This window comes from Martes martes, assembly GCF_963455335.1.
Source record: "Martes martes genome assembly, chromosome: 8".
In the NCBI taxonomy this organism is placed as follows: domain Eukaryota; kingdom Metazoa; phylum Chordata; class Mammalia; order Carnivora; family Mustelidae; genus Martes; species Martes martes.
Window position 1 is genome coordinate 4315402 of NC_137895.1, and position 21021 is coordinate 4336422.

Genomic DNA, 21021 nt, shown 5'->3' on the forward strand with positions numbered 1-21021 from the left:
CAGTATTTCTGGGGCGCCTGGGTGGCTCAGTGGGTTAAGCCTCTGCCTTCGGCTCAGGTCATGATCTCAGGGTCCTGGGATCGAGCCCTGCATTGGGCTCTCTGCTCAGTGGGGAGCCTGCTTCCCCCTCTCTCTACCTACTTGTGATCTCTCTCTCTCTCTCTCTGTCAAATAAATAAATAAAATCTTTTAAAAAAATAATAAAAGCCAGTATTTCCTACCATGATCCACAAAGCCTTTATGATCGGGCTCCTGTGTATTTCTCTTCTCTAATAGTCTCTTCCCCCATGTTTACTGTGCTCCAGGCAGAAGTGCTTTTCTTTTCCCCCTTCCTTACATAGACCAACCTTATTTCCATTTCAGGGTCTTAGCATTTGCTGTTCCTTGGACTTTAGAATGCTTTTCTCCCAGAGTTCCAAGTTCCGTATGGCTACCACCCAAATGAATTCTCTTTCATCCTTGTAAGTTCTCCCTGCCACACCCAGAACATTACCAGTCTGGGCCAATTCTACCATCTTAATAATCTTGTCCACTTACCTCTTCCCACTTCTATCACTGTTTCAGACTCTTACCATTTCTTCCTTGGATTAATATAGTAATCCTTTAGCTGAGCTCCCAAACTTTAGTCTTACCCTGCTTTAATCCATGTGCCACATTGTTACCTCAATAATCTTCATCTGTTCCCACGAGAAAGAAGATCCATTTTATTTCTTGATAGATGAAGAAAAGGCACTTGAAAAAAATTCAGTACCTAAAAGGTTGATAGGCTCAAATGAAACATTTTTGGTTAGACTCCATCATGGGTGGTGATGTTGTGTACTTCACGTTGTATTACATCACAATACCTCTTTGTTTTACCACCAGTGCTAAAATTGACCCCTGGATTAGGGTAGTGACAGTGATTACTCTGTTGTACAATTAGTTTTTCCCTTCTAACTAGTTAGTGTTCTAGTGTTACTAGTGTTAATTTGACATTAGAAAAATGTTCCGTATCCACCAATTACCCAAATTTTTTTTAATTTTAAGTTTTTAATTGTAATCCCAGTATAGTTAACACATTGTTATATTAGTTTCATGTGTACAGTATATCGATTCTGTTAGGGTCCATAATCAAAGGAGCGAGACTGATACAAAGCGAAGGTCAAGCAAAGCTTTATTTTGCGCCAAGCATCGAGAATCAAACTGACCGGTCAGGGCCATCTCTTGCAAAGAGGCGACCCCTCCTAGTCTCACAGACTAACTTTTATAGAGGTAGTTTAGCCTGGCTATACACAGGTGGCCAGTGAGATTGCAATACACAGAGAAAACTGCACAGTCACGTTAGGTCACATACGGCGGCCAGTTGAATTACAATTCACCCTAGTAGATATATGCGTGCCCCACTGATTGGCTGCCTCTACCTGGCCTGACCCGCCCTTGTATCTGGTCTTTGCAAGTAAGTTCCTCTGGGAGGGGCAGGGTCAATCTAAGTTTACTGCGTAAACAACAAAATGGCTCCCTCTGATTAAGTAGGCCCTTACAGATTCAACAATTCTGTACATTACTCAGTGTTCATCATGTTACGTGTATTCTTTAATCCCCATCACGTATTTCCTCCTTCCCCCACCCACCATCTTCCCTCTGGTAACCATTAATTTGTTCTCTATTCTTAAGAATCTCTTTCTTTTTCTTTTTCACTTTTTGAACTGTTTCTTGCTTTGCCTCTTTTTCCCCTCTGTGTTGTTTCTTAAATTCCACATGAGTGAAATCACAGTATTTGTTTTTCTCTGATTGATTTTGCTTAGCATTATACTCTCTAGTTCCACCCATGTTGTTGCAAATGGCAGGATTGCATTCTTTTTTTATGACAATACCCCACTGTATATACATACTCCGTCTTTTTTATCAGTTCATCGGTTCATGGACACTTGGGCTGCTTCCATATCTTGGCTATTATAAATAAGGTTACTATAAACATTGGGGTGCCTGTATCCTTTTGAATTAGTGTTTTTGTATCCTTTGGGTGAATACCCAGTAGTCTGATTACTGGATCACAGGCTAGTTCTATTTTTAACTTTTGGAGGAACCTCCATACTGTTTTCCACAGTGACTGTACCAGTTTGCATTCCCGCCAGCAGTGCTCGAGGGTTCCTTTTTCTCCACATCCTCACCAACACTGTTACTTCTTGTGTTTTTGATCTCAGCCATTGCGGCATGGGTGAGGTGATAGTTCATTATAGTTTGATTTGCATGTCCCTGATGATCAGTGATGTGGAGCATCTTTTCATGTGTCTGTTGACCATCTGTGTATCTTCTTTGGAGAAATATCTGTTCATGATGTCTGCTCATTTTTTAGTTGGATTATTTGTTTTTTGGGTGTTGGATTGTATAACTTCATTATGTATTTTAGATATTAATCCTTTATTGCATATGTCATTTACAAATATCTTCTATTTGGCAAGTTGTCTTTTAGTTTTGTTGATTATTTTCTTTGCCATGCAGAAACTTTTTATTTTGATGTAGTCCCAATGGTTTATTTTTGCTCTCGTTTCCCTTGCTTCAGGGAACCTATCTAGAAAAATATTGTTGCAGCCAATGTAGAAGTTACTGGATTTGCTGCCCAAATGTTTTTAATGCCAATTAATAATCCTGACTGAATTGGCATTTCATTAAGGTTTGCAAAATTGAGTTTATGTCATGCTTTTTCTACATTCACTGAGTGATAGTCCCCTGTTTTTGTTTTTGTTTTTTAAGAAATTGGTTATTTTATTTTATTTTATTTTTTTAAAGAATTTATTTATTTATTTGACAGACAGAGATCACAAGTAGGCAGAGAGGTAGGCACAGAGAGAGGAGGAAGCAGGCTCTCCGCTGAGCAGAGAGCCCGATGCGGGGCTCGATCCCAGGACCCTGAAATCATGACCTAAGCCGAAGGCAGAGACTTAACTCACTCAGCCACCCAGGTGCCCCGGTAGTCCCCCTGTTTTAAGAAAAGTTTTTTTTTTCATTGACTGGGATTATTAGAAACCTAAAATACATTTCACACTGGAAAAACATAATACATGCTTGTCTTATTTTTTTAAAGATTTTATTTATTTATTTGAGAGAGAGCAAGCAAAAGAGGGCACTTGTCACGGGGAGGGGCACAGGGAGCCTAACGCTCCCTGCCACGGGGCTCCATCCCAGGATCCGAGCTGAAGGCAGTTGCTTAATCAACTGAGCCATGCAGGCATCCCAAATTCTTGTCCTTTTTAATTAGTATTTTCAAAAATGAAAGTTAATAGTGTAAATGGTGAAAATGAGTTTTTCTCTTTTTTTGTTACTATCGTTATGGACCCATAGATTTTCATTGATGTGGTGTGTTTTAATCCACCAAAGCCATTACTTGTTTTTTTTTTTAAGATTTTATTTATTTAGTTGAGAGAAAGAGAAAGAGAGAGAGAGCGTAAGTGGGCTAGAGGGGCAGAGGAAGAAGGAGAAGCAGACTCCCCACTGAGCAGAGAGCCTTACACGGTGCTTGATACCAGGATCCCGGGATCATGACCTGAGCACAAGGCAGACGCCCATCTGACTGAACCACCCAGGTACCCCATAAACCATTATTGTTTTTGATGCTCACCCTGTTATACCTTTAGTCAGTAGGAACTCTTTCAAGCTTCCTCCTGTGTCCTTTGGTCATGACCTCATTAATATTTGAAATCTTCCTTACTTTCTGACATAAGATGCTCCAGTTCCCAGGCTATTCTTCAATTTTCCCAGCCTCAGACTTGGAAATAGCCAGTGCTCCAATTATTTCTGGTTTCTTTTTGAAGGAAAGTTACTAAAGACCACGATCTGAGAACAAGAGATACTCAGTGCATTTGACCAGTACATTTGGGTAATAATGGGTCTAGGCCTTTTCAGTGACTGGAGCTAGGAAATACACGAAGCACTTGTTCAGACTTGTTCTTTTGTTTATAGAAGCTTTATTGAGATATAATTTACATACTATCAAGTTTGTCCTCTTTAAGTGAACAATTCAGTGATGTTCACTGTATTCACAGGGTTGTATAACTGTCATCGCTAATTCCAAAACATTTTCATCAGCCCAGAAAGAAACCTTGTACCCATTAGCATCCCTCTCCATTATCTCTTTTCTATCCAGCCTCTGGCAACCACTAATCCACTTTCTGTCTCTATGGATTTACCTATTCTGGACACTTTATGTAAATGGAACCATGTAATATGTGGCCTTTTGTGTCTGGCTTCTTTCACTTAACCTAAGAGGTTCCTCTGTGTTATACTATGTATTAGTCCTTAATTCCTATTTATTGCTGAATAATATTTCATTGCAAGGTACACCACATTGTATTTATTCACCGGTTGAAGGACTTTTGGGTTGTTGCCATTTTATGGTTGTTTTGAATAATGCTGATCTCAACATTTGTGTACAAGTCTTTGTGTGGACATGTTTTCATATCTCTTGGGTGTATACCTAGGAGTGGAGTTGCTGAGTCATATGGTAACTGTCTCTAACATTCGAGGAACTGCCAGACTGTTTTCTGAAGGAAGCGCTCTATTTTGACATTCCTGTTGGCAATGAATGTTCAGATTTCTCCACATCTTCAACACTTGTTATTGTCTTCTCTCTTTTAGACATCCTAGTTAATGTGAATTTTATCTCATTGTGGTTTTGATATGCCTTTCCATGTTACAGTAATTTTTAAAAATCAAATTCATGGGGCGCCTGGGTGGCACAGTCTGTTAAGCCACCAGCTCTTGGTTTCTTGCCCAGGTCATGAACTCAGAGTCATGTGATCAAGCCCCCAGTCGGGCTATGTACTCAATGTGGAGTCAGCTTGAGATCCCCTCTCCCTCTCCCCTCCTACTTGTACTCTCTCTAAAATAAATAAATAAATCCTAATAAAATAAAAAATAAAAATTGAATTCATGTTGATATTTTCCATTCAGTATTTTTTAAAGATTTATTTATTTTCTTACTTATTTGAGAGACAGAGCAGGGGTAGGGGCAGAGGGAGAGGGAGGGAGAGTCTCAAATAGACTCCCCACTGAGCATAGAGCCCCATGCAGAGCTTGATCTCACAACCCCGAGAGCATGACCTGAGCCAAAATCAAGAGTTGGTCCTTTGGGGTGCCTGGGTGGCTCAGTGGGTTAAGGCCGCTGCCTTCGGCTTAGGTCATGATCCCAGCATCCTGGGATTGAGCCCCGCATCGGGCTCTCTGCTCAGCAGGGAGCCTGCTTCCTCCCTTCTCTCTCTGCCTGCCTCTCTGCCTACTTGTGATCTGTCAAATAAATAAATGAAATCTTTAAAAAAAAAAAAAAAAAGAGTTGGTCCTTTAACCAACTGAACCAGGCACCCCTGCATTGTTTTAATATAACTGTGTTTTCACTGTTTCCTGATTCTTGTCATTGCAAATATTTTTTATTACGCTGAAAATCATAGTTCCTAACATCACTCATATAATTATGTATTTGCTTTAATGTACAATATAAAGAAAACAATCTTAAAATTATCAATATCAGTAATATTTCAAACAATGAAGAAAATAAAGGAAATTTAGAATTCTTTTGTACTTCTTTTTGGTCCTTAAAACACATCCCATGAAGAATTTACATTCAGAATTTTGTAATCTGAAGTCCCTTGAAATAAAATATTTCTCAATATGACTATATTTAATATTCAGTCAAGTTTACTTGTTTCTGATTATTGTCATTTATAGAATTTTAAAATTTTAGGTTTTTTTTAAATGGGTAATAAATATATGTATTTCAAAGGTTAAAATTATAGAAAGGGATACACTGAGAAATCTTGCTTCTGCCCTTTACCCTCTATCAGTCAGGGTCCCAACAGGAGACAGGTGGCACATTCAAATGAGGACAATTTATTGAAGGTTTATTTACAAAGGGACTAATTACAAAGGTGTGGGAGGCTATAAAGGAATTCCAAGGACTAGAGGAATTATAGGGTTAGCACGGTGGATCTGTTACCACCCCAGGCAGAGAGAAGGAAATTTAAGTGCTGGAACCTATCAAAGAACACAGCTAGTTGGAAGCCACTTCACAGAGAGAGAAGTAGAGGAATAAATACCCTGACCCCATTTTTTTCCTTCCCTCCTGCCAGAGCTCCCCATTGACCAAATCCAGCTAGAAGCCAAAAGGCATGGGAGCCTATTGATACAGGGCAAAAAGCAGGGTGGAAAATGGACCAGGAGAGGCTAACATGTGTCCAACTCAGTTTCTGTGTCCTCCTCTCCACTTTGTATAAATGACCATTTCTTGATTATCTGTCAGTATCCCTTTTTGCAAATGCAAGTAAATAGATTTGTATTGCTATTTCTAACCCCTTAGTTCTCTTTATGCCAAAGTTTGTATTTAGTTTTTTACTATATATGCTGTTATAAACTTTTTTTTTCATTGACTACATCCTTTTCTCTTTCTGCTGTGTAATTCTCCTTGTGTGGCTGTTATACGGTTATTTCAGGTATTCCTTTAATTTTTAAACATTTGAGTTATTTCTGATATTTTTCTCTTAGAAAAAACCTATAATGAATTGCATAGCTGTGTATTTTCCATTGTATAGTTGTACCCATGTATGAGGGAGATAGATTTCTAGAAGTGGAATTGCTGGCTCAAAAGATGAATGGGTTTAGAAAAGGGTTAGTATCCAAAATATATAAAGAAGTTATACAGCTCAACACCCAAAAAACAATAATCCAGCTAAAAAATGAGCAGACAACATGAACAGATATTTCTCCAAAGAAGACACACAGATGGTCAACAGACACATGAAAAGATGCTCCACATCACTGATCATCAGGGACATGCAAATCAAACTATAATGAGCTATCACCTCACACATGCCGCAATGGCTGAGATCAAAAACACAAGAAGTAACAGTGTTGGTGAGGATGTGGAGAAAAAGGAACCCTCGAGCACTGTTGGTGGGAATGCAAACTGGTACAGCCACTGTGGAAAACAGTATGGAGGTTCCTCAAAAAGTTAAAAATAGAGGGGTACCTGGGTGGCTCAGTGGGTTAAAGCCTCTGCCTTTGGCTCAGGTCATGATCCCAGGGTCCTGGGATTGAGCCCCGCATCAGGCTCTCTGCTCAGTGGGGAGTCTGCTCCCCCCGCCGCCTGCCTCTCTGCCTACTTGTAATCTCTGTCAAATTAAAAAAAAAAAAAGTTAAAAATAGAACTAGCCTGTGACCCAGTAATTCTTTGGGTATTTACCCAAAGAATACAAAAACACTAATTCAAAAGGATACAGGCGCTCCCTCTGTCTTCTCCCACATTCCCTCCCTCACTGTGCATGCGCTCTCTCTCAAATAAATAAATAAAAATTTTAAAAAAAAGTAGGTTCAGGCTGCTGTACCACCAACTCCTACCAATCATAAGTATTTTAGCTAATGTAATACTTTAGCTAAGTATTTAGGACTTATTCTTGTCCATGGGACTATCTTGTATATATAGTTAGCCATTTTTAAAAGTATCTGATTGTTAATAGTCATAAAATGAAATAACTAAAATTCAGAGATGAGGGGCGCCTGGGTGGCTCAGTGGATTAAGCCTCTGTCTTCAGCTCAGGTCATGATCTCAGGGTCTTGGGATCGAGCCCCGCATCGGGCTCTCTGCTCAGCGGGGAGCCTGCTTCCCTCTCTCTCTCTGCCTCTTTGCCTACTTGTAATCTCTCTCTCTCTGTCAAATTTAAAAAAAATCTTTAAAATTCAGATATGATTTGCCATAGTATAGTATTTAATAATGGAAGAGAGTTGAGGTTTAGATCCCCTTATTTAGATCCTTAAATTTAGGCCACTTAATGCTGTACCATAGCTGCATAGAAGAAACCAGTGATCTACATAAAATTGTTCGGTCACATCCTAAATATAGACAAGACAGTATTACTGAGATGTGTATTGGCTCTATTTCTTTTCCAAGGGTGGCCTGGTTTGACTCTGGGAAGGTTTTTTATTAATAAGAAGGAATAACTTTTTCCTCTCTCTTTTCTTTCCCAGGAAAATCTAATGTAATGGATGCACTTAGTTTCGTAATGGGAGAGAAAATAGCTAATTTAAGAGTGAAAAATATTCAAGAACTCATTCACGGAGCACATATTGGAAGACCTGTCTCCTCTTCTGCAAGTGTGAAAATTGTGTATGTGGAGGAAAGTGGAGAAGAGAAAACATTTACAAGGATTATCCGAGGTACTTTTTTGGTAGATAATTGCTTATGAGTCATTTGATTTTTCAAAAGTTAAGTCAGATCATCTGTGTTTTCTTCTCTTTTTTTGAAGGGTGTGATTTGTTATTCCACTGGCATAGTAAACTAGAGATTTGGGGGGTTCTTCCTCTTAGATGGCAAATCTCAGAAGCAAGTAATAGAACCTGTTTGATTCTCCACTAAGAGTCTTCTTCAGATGGATTCATTCACATTTTCCTGGGATCAAATAGCATTTTTCTACCTGATTATTAGGTTAAAATGAAGGAGGTTCTCTACGTATGTGGTTTATGGTTTCCTTTGTGATAAACTGATTATTATGTATGTTTTTGGTTTGTATTGGAAGTTTTTCTATCACCAAATAACAACCCAAGTGAAATATTTGAATTTGTATTTTTGTCACTTATTCAGGAAACAGGGGTTTCATAAATAAACCCTTATTTCCTGAGTAAACAAGACTGAGAGTTGCTTATGTGTATCTTTTCTGTATGCTAAGAGTTTACAAAGTCTCTGTAACATAGGCATGTCTTGGTTTTGGTCTTTTTGCTTTTGGTATTTTGTTCTTGTGCACTAGAACATGGTCTTAATGTTCTAGTGTATAAATACTGTCTTACTAACTTTCCCCAGATTCAGCCACTGATAATTGTGGAAATACTTATACCTTAGTGTGTAACTTAAGTATTTCACCACATTACCACATAGATATCTTTATGGGTGAGTTTTCTCACTTCCTTTGGGTTTTTATTCAAAAGTCTCTGTTGCAGCAAAGATTACCTAGCCTGCTTTATTTATCTAAATATTCATCATAAATTTATATTTTCCCATCTTTATTGAGGTATAATTGACAGGTAAAAATTGCATATAACTGTCTAGGGTCTCCTGCTGGCCCAGTCAGAAGAGCATGTGACTCTTGATCTTGGGATCATGGTTCTAGCCCCACGTTGGGCCTAGAACTTACTTAAAAGAAAAAAAGAAAGAAAAAAATGCTAATTTTAAAAATTGCATGTATTTAAGGTGTACATCTATGTTTTTATATACATTGTGAAATGAATAACACAATCACAAATTAGAAGTATATAATATAGTATTGTTAGCTGTAGTCACATTGCTATACATTAGATCTCCAGAACTTACTGCCTTGCATAACTGAAACTTAGTAACCCTTGACCAACCTCTCCTCATTTTTTTCTCCCCTGGTGGCTAGCATGCACCATTCTATCTCTGTTTCTGTGAGTTTAACTATTTTAGATTCTGCATGTAGGTGAGATCATGCAGTATTTCTGGACTCTCTGTTCTGTTCCATTGGTCTCCATGCCTGTTTTTTTTTGCCAGTGCCATACTGTTTTGATTACAGCGGCCTTGTAACAAATAGCTTATAAACAATAAAAATGTATTTCTCACTGTTCTGGAGGCAGGAAGTCCAAGATAAGGTTGCCAGCATGGTCCAATGAAGCGCTTTCTTCTGGGTTGCAGACATCTCATTATGCTCTCACGTTGGTGGAAGGAACTAGGGAGCTCTGTGGCATCTCTTTTGTCCGTCCATTAATCCTGTCCCCGAGGGCACCACAGTCACAACTTAATCACCTCCCAAAGGCCCCACCTCCTAATACTATCACATTTCTACATATGAATTTAGAGGGACACAGACATTCAGACCGTAACATCCTATTCAAAACCGTAATGCCTGTTCCCCATACACAGAGACTTCCATGTCCCCTTCCCAGTTCTCTTCCTCCTTAGCACTTAACATTTTCTCCTGTGGTATTTGTTGTACTTACATAGCTCATTTTTTTGTCCGTCCGCATTGCAAGGTTTAAACTCCTTGAGATCCAGACTTTCGTTCGTTGTGTTCACTGCTGTAGAATACTCCTTGGCATATAGTGGTCATTCAATATTTGTTGACTGATTAAATGTATTTATTAACAACATGTATGTTATTGCATAACTGACCATTTCAATAAGAGAAATAATTTTACTAAACCTTGAATGGTTGTTGTTACATGTCTGGTGTCTATACTTCCAATAATAGCTTTTTTTCTTTTATTTTAGGGGGATGCTCAGAATTTCACTTTGATGATAATCCAGTGAGTCGTTCTGTGTACATAGCTGAGTTGGAAAAGATAGGCATAATAGTCAAAGCACGGAACTGTCTAGTGTTTCAGGTAAGGAGCTGTACTAGTTTGTTTTGTTCATGATTTTGAAAATACAGCCATATATTTTATATGTTGATGTGCTTTTACTGTTTTTAAAAGGGAACTGTAGAGTCGATTTCAATGAAAAAACCCAAAGAAAGAACCCAGTTTTTTGAGGAAATCAGCACTTCAGGAGAGCTTATAGGAGAATATGAGGAGAAGAAAAGAAAGTTACAGAAAGCTGAAGAGGATGCACAGTTTAATTTTAATAAGAAAAAAAATGTAGCCGCAGAACGCAAACATGCAAAGTTAGAGAAAGAAGAGGTAAGGTTGTGATGGTGGAACCAGTAAGTGTCAGACACAAAGACTTTCTGTTAGCATTGGCTTGGGGTTACTAACAACATATTAAAAATAATCTTAAGACAAAGAAAGTCCACTATTCGTTAAAAATAAACTTTTTGATGTAGTTTCTACTTTTTTTTGTTTTTTTTCTTAATAGGCCATACAACCTTAACCACAAAAATGTCTGATTTTACCTACTAAAGATAAGCTTGAGGGGTTTGTATCTCAGATGAAGCTTTCAACTTTTGGATCTTGTCCCCTTGCACTCTTAAAAATGTATAAGGTCCCCAAAGAGTTTGTGTTAATGTGGATTATATCTACCAATATTTATTATATTTGCAATTGAAACTGAGAAATTTTAAAAATATATTTTAACAAACTGAGGGTTTTGGAGGGGAGAGGGTGGGGGGTTGGGTGAGCCTGGTGGTGGGTATTAAGGAGGGCACGTATTGCATGGAGCACTGGGTGTGGTGCATAAACAATGAATCTTGGAACACTGAAAAAATTAAATTAAATTAAATTTTAAAAAATATATTTTTTTAATAGTCAATGTTAAAACAGTAGTAAACATTATACATTAACATAAATGACATATTTCTATGAAAAATAACTGCATTTTTGAAACTAGGAGGATGGCATTGTTTTACATGTTTATAATCTCCTTAATACATGGCTTAATAGAAGAATCTCTTATCTCCTGCATCAAATCTAATTTATGTGAAGGCCTAGCAGCTTTACCCACCATCGGTGCAGCTGTCAACACAATGAAAAAAGCAAATGAGGTCTCACTGTTGTTATAAGAAGAGTTTTGATCTCAGGAGCTCCCTCAAAGCGTACTGGAAACCTCTAGGAGGCCACAGACCCAATTTGCAGATGCCGTTCTGTGGTATTTCTTGTTGCCTTTCACAATGCCTAGTATAGTGTCTTATTTATGGTTGATAATTGTTTGCACTTAGAATGATCTTTGTCCAGTGGAAATCAGTCTGTCTTTCTCTTGCATAAATCCTCTATCAGTAGGCACCTGGGTGGCTCAGTTGGTTAAGCGACTGCCTTCAGCTCAGGTCATGATCCCGGGGTCCTGGGATCAAGTCCCACATCGGGCTCCCAGCTCCAAGGGGAGTCTGCTTCTCCCTCTGACCTTCTCCCCTCTCATGCTTTCTCCCTCTCTCAAATAAATAAAGAAAATCTTTAAAAACAACAACAAAACAAAACAAAACCTCTATCAGTGCAGTGCTTCCCTCTACTCTCCCTCCCCAGTATAATTATATGGCCCCTTACCCACCTCTCAAGCTTTAATTTCCTCTTCTCTCCCACCACACTGACCTTTACTGTTTATCAAACATGATGTGCTCAATTCTAGCTCTGAGCTTTTGCTGTTTCCCCTGCCAGACAACTGTGCGCCTGACAGTTTGCATGGCCAATACTCTCTCATTCAAGTTGTCATTAAAAAGCTATTTTCGGGGCACCTGGGTGGCTCAGTGGGTTAAAGCCTCTGCCTTCGGCTCAGGTCACAATCCCAGGGTCCTGGGGTTGAGCCCCGCATCAGGGCTCTCTGCGAAGCAGCGAGCCTGCTTCCCTTCCTCTTTAAAAAGGAAAAAAAAAAAGCTGTTTTCTCAGGCAAGCACTTGCTGTCCACTCGCCAGTCCAAGTTGGTGCCCCTCCCTAGTGCTATTGCATTACCTTTTTTCTTTTGCTGTATGAACTTTCCTTGTTTATTATGTTTGCTTGTTTACACTCTCATTTCTCCTCCCCCACCATTAGAACAACTAACTTATAAGTTGATATGAGCAGGGACTATTTTTTTTAAAGATTTTATTTATTTATTTGACAGACAGAGATCGCAAGTAGCCAGAGAGGTAGGCAGAAAGAGAGAGGGGGAAGCAGGCTCCCTGCCAAGCAGATAGCCTGACTCGGGGCTCGATCCCAGGACCCTGAGATCATGACCTGAACCAAAGGCAGAGGCTTAACCCACTGAGCCACCCAGGCGCCCCGCAGGGACTATTTCTATCTTCTTCTCTACTACATTCCCATCAACAAGGTCCAGGCACATAGTAGGCAGTCATTAATATTTGAAGAAATAAATGAAAGGTGGATATGTTTCTCATTGTGATGTTTCTCTGTTTCTTCATATTTTTACATATGTGTATTTGTCCTTGGTTTTGTTAGTGGAGAGGGGTGGTGTCAGTGAAAGACTCTGATATTCATAATATACTGAAACAGTTTATAGAAATGTAGAGTTGAAACTTCAAACTTTGTGACAGTTAGAATCATTGATTTGCCTAACTATTTATTACAATGTCATGGCAAATGGCTGTTTACATGTTACTTGGAATAAATTATTGATTAGGAGCTTTCCCTTCAAGGCAGTGCTTTATTCCTTTTTTTTTTTTTTAAGGTTTTATTTATTTATTTGACAGAGATCACAAGCAGGCAGAGAGGCAGGCAGAGAGAGAGAGAGAGAGGGAAGCATGCTCTCTGCTGAGCCGAGAGCCCAATGCGGGGCTCGATCCCAGGACCCTGAGATCATGACCTGAGCTGAAGGCAGAGGCTTTAACCCACTGAGCCACCCAGGCACCCCATTCCTTTATTAATAGTACAAATGCTAAGGAAATTCTTCCATTTTACTATCTTTTAGAATTTTATTATTGCTGCTAACAGAAAAAATTACATTTTATAGCAGGAATTTTACCTGGAATCCTTGAAGTTATCATGATCTCAGGGTTGAGAGACTGAGCCCCTCCTCAGGCTTGTATTCAGCTCGGCGTCTGCTTCTCTCCCTCTGCCCCTTCCCTTGCTTGTGTGCATGTGCGTGTGCACATGCACTCTCTCTCTCAAATGTCTTTAAAGAAAAAAAGAAGTTACCAGGGACCTTACAAGTCCTGTAACTTCCTTCAGTTTACATATTAGGAAGCTGATGTCAGAAGTGTTAATGGACTTGCCATACTCTGAGGTCAAGACAGAAATGGGACAAAGACCCAGGTTAGCAGGTGCCACTTCTTTGTTCTTATCACTGAGTAGATGAAAATAAAATCATTTACTGATGTATTATATAACTGTATCCAGAAACCTTCTCCAAATAATGCTACTTTTGAAAACAGTACTATTTCTTAGTGACATAAGTTAATTATTTCATAAATTTAATAACTTGTGAATAATAGATAATAGATAAATAATAAATAATTTGATTTCTTAGAGATCGTTTGTTGGTACTAATGCTGAGTGTACGAAAAGTCACCTTAAATATACTCCCTTTTAAAGGTTGTTGAATTGTACTGCTTTATAGGCAGAACGTTATCAGAGTCTCCTTGAAGAACTGAAAATGAACAAGATACAATTACAGCTTTTCCAGCTATATCATAATGAGAAGAAAATTCATTTCCTGAACACTGAGTTAGAGCACGTGAGTAGGGACTTGAGTGTCACAAAGGAGTCTCTTTCCCATCATGAAAACATAGTGAAAGCCAAGAAGAAGGAACATGGAATGTTAACCAGACAACTACAACAAACAGAAAAAGAATTAAAGTGAGTTTTAAAAAATAGTTATTAACAACTGGATTTTATGTACATTGATAGAAAAAATATAAGTGACACTTTTAAAGTAGGTTTTTTTTAAAAAATGTTTTACTTTGAAATACTTTTAGATGCACAGAAAAATTACAAAGATAGCAAGAGTTCCCCTATTCCCCACACTCAATTTCTCCTACTTCTCACATTATTAATTTGATAGATTATTTCTATTAATTTATTTTATTAATTTTATTAATATTAATATCATTAATTAACAGCCAGTGGTCATTATTTATTTGTCAGAATTCATGAACCATTGTTGAGACACTACTATTAACTAAAGTCCATACTTTACTCATATTTTCTGATTTTTCCCCAGTGTCCTATTTCTGATTGAGAATGCAACATTACATTTAGTCATTGTGTCTCCTTAGGCTCCTTGTGGCTATGACAGTTCCTCAGTCTTTCCTTGTTTTTGGTGACCTTGAGAGTTTTGAGGTGATTGGTCAGGTTTTTTTTGTAGAATGTCTGTCAATTTGTATTTGTCTGATAGTTTTCTCATAATTAGTGAAGGTTTATGGATTTTGAGGAGGAAGGCCACAGAAGTAAAATGGCATTCTCATCACATCACATCAGGAATGTCAACATACAATCTGTATGACATACCATCTGTCTAATACATGATAATATGAAACTGACGTCACTGTTGATGTTGGCCTTCTCCTGCCTATCTATAACCTCCATTCCAGCAGCGAGAAACCTGGCTTCCACAGTCTGCTTTTCATTTTATTTTTTATTTTTAACTTTTATTTTATTTTAATTCAATTAATTAACATATAGTGTATCATTAGTTTCAGATATAAAGTTCAGTTATTCATCAATTACGTATAACAGCCAATGCTCATTACATCACATGCTCTCCTTAATGCCCATCACGCAGTTACCCCATTTCCCCCCACCCATCTCCCCTCGTTTTGTTCCCATGATTAAGAGTCTCTTATGATTTGTCTCCCTCTCTGATTTTTGTCTTATTTTATTTTTCCCTCCTTTCCCCTATGATCCTTAGTTTTGTTTCTTAAATTCCACATATGAGTGAAACCATATGATAATTGTCTTTCTCTGACCAACTTATTTTGTTTAGCACGATACCCTCCAGTTCCATCCAGGCCAAGCTACCCTATGACCTAGCAATTGCACTACTAGGTATTTACCCGAAGGATACAAATGTAGTGAGCCAAAGGGGCACCTGCACCCCAGTGTTTGTAGCAGCAATGTCTGCAATAGCCAAACTATGGAAAGAAGCCCGGGTGTCCTTCAACAGATGAATGGATAAAGAAGATGTGGGCTGTATATACAATGGAATATTATTCAGCCATCAAAAGGGATGAAATCTTACCATTTGCTGTTCATTTTCAACTCCAGTAGTCACACATAGCAATCCCAGAATTGTTAACCCATGCACTCATGGGGAGCAGCCTTAGCAACTACAGTATAACGCTTATCTACAATTCCTTTTGTTTTAGTTTTTAGGCTTGAGTCATTTTCAAAGTTATTTAGGTTAACACCTTTCCCCTCACCCCCTTCCGTAAAGTAGTTTCATACCAAGATTGGTAATATAATAGATGTTTCGGTTATATCCCATCTAGGATCCCCTGACCTCCTAAGTGATCTTTTTTAATTTGCATACATTACATTAAGGTTCACTCTTGGTGCTATAAAGTTCTATAGATTTTGACAAATGCATGATGTCCTATGCTCACCATTATAGTATCATACGGAGTAGCTTACCGCCCAGAAAATTCCCCTGTGCTTCACCTATGCCCTAACGACCCCCACGCGGCCCCACCACCAGCCCTGGTGGGAAACCACTGATCTGCTTACAGTCTCTGAAAGTTAATTTTTAGAATTTATTTTTAAATGTATGGTTTGATCAAAAGATCTTCCTTAATATAGTATAGATTTAATTTACTTTAAAGCAAACTTTATTTTCTTTTTAGATCTCTTGAAGCACTTTTAAATCAGAAAAGGCCTCAATACATTAAAGCCAAAGAAAACACTTCTCACCACCTCAAGAAATTAGACGTGGCTAAGAAATCAATAAAGGACAGTGAGAAACAGTGTTCTAAACAGGAAGATGACATAAAAGCCCTGGAGACAGAGCTGGTTGATTTAGATGGTGCATGGAGGAGTTTTGAAAAGCAGGTTGAGGAAGAAATCTTACAAAAGGGACGAGACATTGAACTAGAAGCCAGTCAGGTGAACAAGTCAACAAATGAGAAAATTTTCATTTCTATTATCTCAGCTTCTTAGAAACAATTTAAAGAATATTCTCTGATATTTTAAGAGATTATCCTCAGACAATCCTCATCTAAATTAACGGGGGTTGAAAATTTTCAGCCTATATCCAGAGTCTAAACTTAATCTTTAGACTAGGCTATTTTTACTTTATAAGATTAGATGGCATAACCTTTGTGAGTTAATTACAGTTATAGAAAATACTTCAAAAAGACTATCTGGTATCATTTTGTAAAAAAATTAGGTAATTAAACTATGTTCTTATGTTTTTAAGGTAATCATTTTCTCCTTATAAATATTATAAAAACTTAAAAATAAGATATATGTGGGTTTAAAGAAACATGACCACTTAATTGGCAGGAGAAAAGTTCATTATTTGAGTTGGTTTAAATGTGGTGGTGAATTAATATCCAATTTGGTATGTAAGACTTAATTATAATAAATTGATAGTAGAGACCCCAAAATTTGTAATTCAGAGTTTTCAAAATTCTCTTAATTGAATTTTTTATCGTTTATCTTTCATTAATTTTATAATAATCTTACATCATAACATACAGACTAACTATAACTGTATAAATAAATAGAATTTTATCTGAATATCTGTAATTTTATCTGAACTCTTGCTTTTGGACCATTAATGAGTTTTAATCCCTTTTCTCTTCTAAAAATTTCTTACAGAAACATTATAAAGTTGGTTTTGAATACCTTATGTATTGTCTAAGCAGGTTTAAGTAAGAAGAAGTTCATTTTGTGTTCACATTATCTTACCTGGAGAACATGGCAAACTATCAACTCATTTTTATAAAACTTTTGATAGGATTATCTGCTAGTAAATGATATCTTAAAAATTTCCTCTCATGCCTCTTATGTGAATTAGTAATATTTATCTGTCCCTTCTGTAGCTGGATCGTTACAAAGAACTGAAGGAACAAGTAAGAAAGAAAGTGGCGATAATGACCCAACAGCTGGAAAAGCTGCAGTGGGAACAGAAGGCAGACAAAGAAAGACGGGCGTTTGAGAAGAGGAGGCATGGAGAAGTTCAGGTACCTTGGTTTGTGCAGTCATGACTGGGAATTATTTTCAATGAAATTGTATTCTGTTTTTGTATCCGCTTTTCAATATATAAATGGATTTGCCCAAGACATAAACAATTAATTTAAAAAACTCTGGATTCCCAGTTTTGCTGCTTAGTACCATGCAGGAGCTCTTTCCTTGTGGTCTAAGGTAGAAGTAGACCATGCCTTCGTTCATGTAATCAGTAAGTATTTTCCACACTTCTGTGTAGTGATGGGCCAGGGCAGACCATAGTTTTTGTTCTTACATGTATTTTAGTCCAGTAAGACAAGAGGAGGATAGATGAAGGGAAAAAACAAACAAGTATCATAATAGAGGTGAATGCAAAGTCCTGTGGGGACATTAAGGACACAGCCCAAGAGGAGCCTGATGCCCTACACAGGAAGTGACCGAGACAGCATGATCGTGTCCGCCCCCGCCCTGAGTAAGGCAGACCTGGCTTCCTGCCAGTCTTGTTCTGTCGCTGACCTCTTTAATCTTGAGAAATAACTAAATTATTCAACTTCTCTGAGCTTTGATTTCTTCATGTGTATGATGAGGACAGACTGTGTCTACCTCATAGAGAAGGGTAGGGTGAACGAGATGAAAGGGAGTGTGATGACATATGAAGTAGTTGGTCTTTCCCTCTATGCCTCCTGACCTCCTTTTCCAAAGACTGAGAATTGGCCTATAAAATTATTACTGCAGCATTCAACAGTAATAACAACTTGTGATACTTTATGGAGTCGGTGGGCCATCCTGAAAACAGGACCTTTTTTTTTCTTTAAGATTAAGATTTTTTTTTAAGAGCATGAGAGGTGGGGGGTGCCTGGGTGGCTCAGTTAATTACAGCCTCTGCCTTTGGCTCAGGTCATGATCCCAGGGTCTTGGGATTGAGCCCCACATTGGGCTCTCTGCTCAGCAGGTAGCCTGCTTCCCCCTCTCTCTCTGCCTGCCTCTCTGCCTACTTGTGATCTCTGTCTGTCAAATAAATAAATAAAATCTTTAAAAAAAAAAAAAGAGCATGAGAGGTGGGAGGGTTAGAGGGAGAAGCAGGCTCCCCACTGAGCAGGGACTCCATCCCTGGACTCTAGCATCATGGCCAGAGCTGAAAGCAGTCTCTTAAGCAGTTGAGCCACCCAGGCGCCCAAGCAGGACCATTTCTGATAAGAACTGTAAAGGGAAATGGTTCTGAATTATATATACACTTGATTTATATGCGGATATTTGGAATTTAGAGGAACAATGTTTATTGATTACTTTGCTAGGCACTTTGCGCTCATTAGCTCTTGTGTGTCTCACAATACTATAGAGCAGGTGTTTGCTCTAAGGTAGAGACGGGGAAGCTAATGATTGGGATTTCAAAGTGAAATATGTCTCTGGAAACAGGTCTGACATTCTCCAGACACAACAGCAGTAATATTGTAATATAGTGTGTATTTGTACGGGCTGTGTGTATACATGTTTACAGCCCTGCTATGAACCCAATTTATTTAATCCTCAAACAATTTCATGAGGTAGATATTAGTATTAGTATGTTCTCATCCTGGTTTTTCCTCCTTTGTGCATTCTCTGCCTTGGTGACCTATATTCTCATAGTTTACACACCATCTGCTGATGACTCCCAAATTGGTATTTCTTGCTCACAGCCTCATGTATCTGGCTGCTTTGTCAGCATCTCCATTCTGGATGTGGACTAGATATCTCGAATTTAAATCCCAAGCTGCCCTTTTGATCTTCGCACCCAAATGCTTCCTGCACGTGATCTGTCTCATTTTACGTGATGATAGTTCACTCTTACTCGTTGTTCAGAGAAGAAAACTTGGAGTTCATTTTTTACTCTTTTAGGAAATTCTGCTGGCTCCACCTTGAAAGTATACCAAAAATCATTTCCCTTCTCTCCACTGCTGTTGTTCCAAGTCACATCTTTTTGTTTGTTTGTTTAGACCACTGTGGTAGCCTGCTACGTTTCCCTGTTTCCACTCTTTTCTCCTCCACAACAGTCTCAGCATAGTACCAAAGAGAGGGTTTTAGTATCTAAGTCAGATCATGAAGCTTGCCTTTTTTAAGTCCTCCAGTGGCTCACCATCACACACAAAGTTTAAGTCAAGGTTCTTGAGTACACAGCCCTACCTGATTTGTTCACCTCTCCCACCCAAATTAGCCTTTCAAATCTCCTCTTTTTCTGTTCTCCCTCTTATTCCCTGTAATCTAGCTCTCCTGGCCTCTGGAACAGATCAGATATATTTCTGCCTTTGAGCCTTTGCACTGGTTATTCCTCTGCTTGGAACAAGCTTTTCCTGCATTTCATTTTTAACTCCCTCATGTCCTGCAAGTCTTTGCTCAAATGTTGCCTTCCATGGGCCTATTCTGATTTCCCTGTTTAAAATTATAGTCCCCATTACACTTCTGCTCCCCGTGCCCCAGCTCTATTTCTCCCACAGCAATTATCCTAGCACATGATTTAACTTATATTTGTCTGCCTTCCCCTCTAGAATGTAAACTCCACAAAGCAGGAATCTTTGTCTGTTTTGTTCACTGATGCATCCCAAGTGCCCGGAATAGTTCCTTATCTAGAGCAGATAATCAATAAATATTTGTTGACCTAATGAAATTCCAGATGAAGGAATCGAGACACCAGGTGGTTAACTTGACTACACTAGTAAGTGAGGAGCTGAGGTGTGGTTCCAAACACTTGTCTCATTTTCTCAGCCTCTCATTGTAGTCTTGCTGTGTGTTGGCAGATGAAAATGAGAACAAGTAGGAAAGGTGAAGTACTTGTTAATTGTGAGTAGAAGAGAGGACATTTTGTGGAGGGACAAAAACAGATATAGTACCAGAGCAGTAACTACTTTAAAAACACTTGTGTAATTAATGTCACATGATAAAATTTTATATGGATTTCAGCAAATACTCATTGTACATTTTTGCCTTTGTACATGTTAGTTTTGGAAAAACTCATTTTACCTGGTAAATTCTGTAGCTGCCCATATCACAAAGCCTTTTCTGGCCTGCTTTTTCTCCCCACCAAGAACCTGAATATAATTTCTTCCTCATCTAATCACCCATTGTGCTTAACCTATACCTAAGGGCTCTTATCAGATTGAAGAAAAAGCAGGTAATTGGTACAGTTCTAATAGACCAGAAGTATCTTGAAAGCAGGATTTATAACTGTCCATTGTGAACCTTGTACTTAGATGTCAGCAAGTGGTGGTTGAGTTGCAGTTGTCTTTTGAATATAAAAACATTCATAGAAGAAAAACAACACATCAGGCTGGAGAGAGATGGAGAAATCTGTTACCTGTACTCAGTTTCTCACAGGACTAGTGGCTCCCTTCCGTGACAGGAGGAGCTTAACTTTCCACAGAACCCGAGGTCACTAGGTTCTGGGCAGTGTTGGGTTTTCCCAGACAGCTGGCATCTCAAATCCAGAATGCCTGGTACCATGACAGTCTGATTGTCCCCCATTACGTGTCAAGCCAGACACGCAGGCCTTGA

General features: G+C 38.5%; 1 protein-coding gene across 1 annotated transcript in view; it reads left to right on the forward strand.

Moving 5' to 3' along the window:
* The window catches only part of SMC1B (structural maintenance of chromosomes 1B), a gene marked incomplete at both ends in the record, with an annotated part of 76085 nt that overhangs the window by 5024 nt on the left and 50040 nt on the right, over nt 1-21021 (forward strand). The window contains 6 exons of the mRNA XM_080811769.1: nt 7993-8181; nt 10244-10356; nt 10447-10650; nt 13952-14190; nt 16173-16431; nt 17373-17513. Coding sequence (XP_080667895.1) covers nt 7993-8181; nt 10244-10356; nt 10447-10650; nt 13952-14190; nt 16173-16431; nt 17373-17513 — 1145 coding nt within the window. The remainder of the gene's footprint in view (nt 1-7992; nt 8182-10243; nt 10357-10446; nt 10651-13951; nt 14191-16172; nt 16432-17372; nt 17514-21021) is intronic.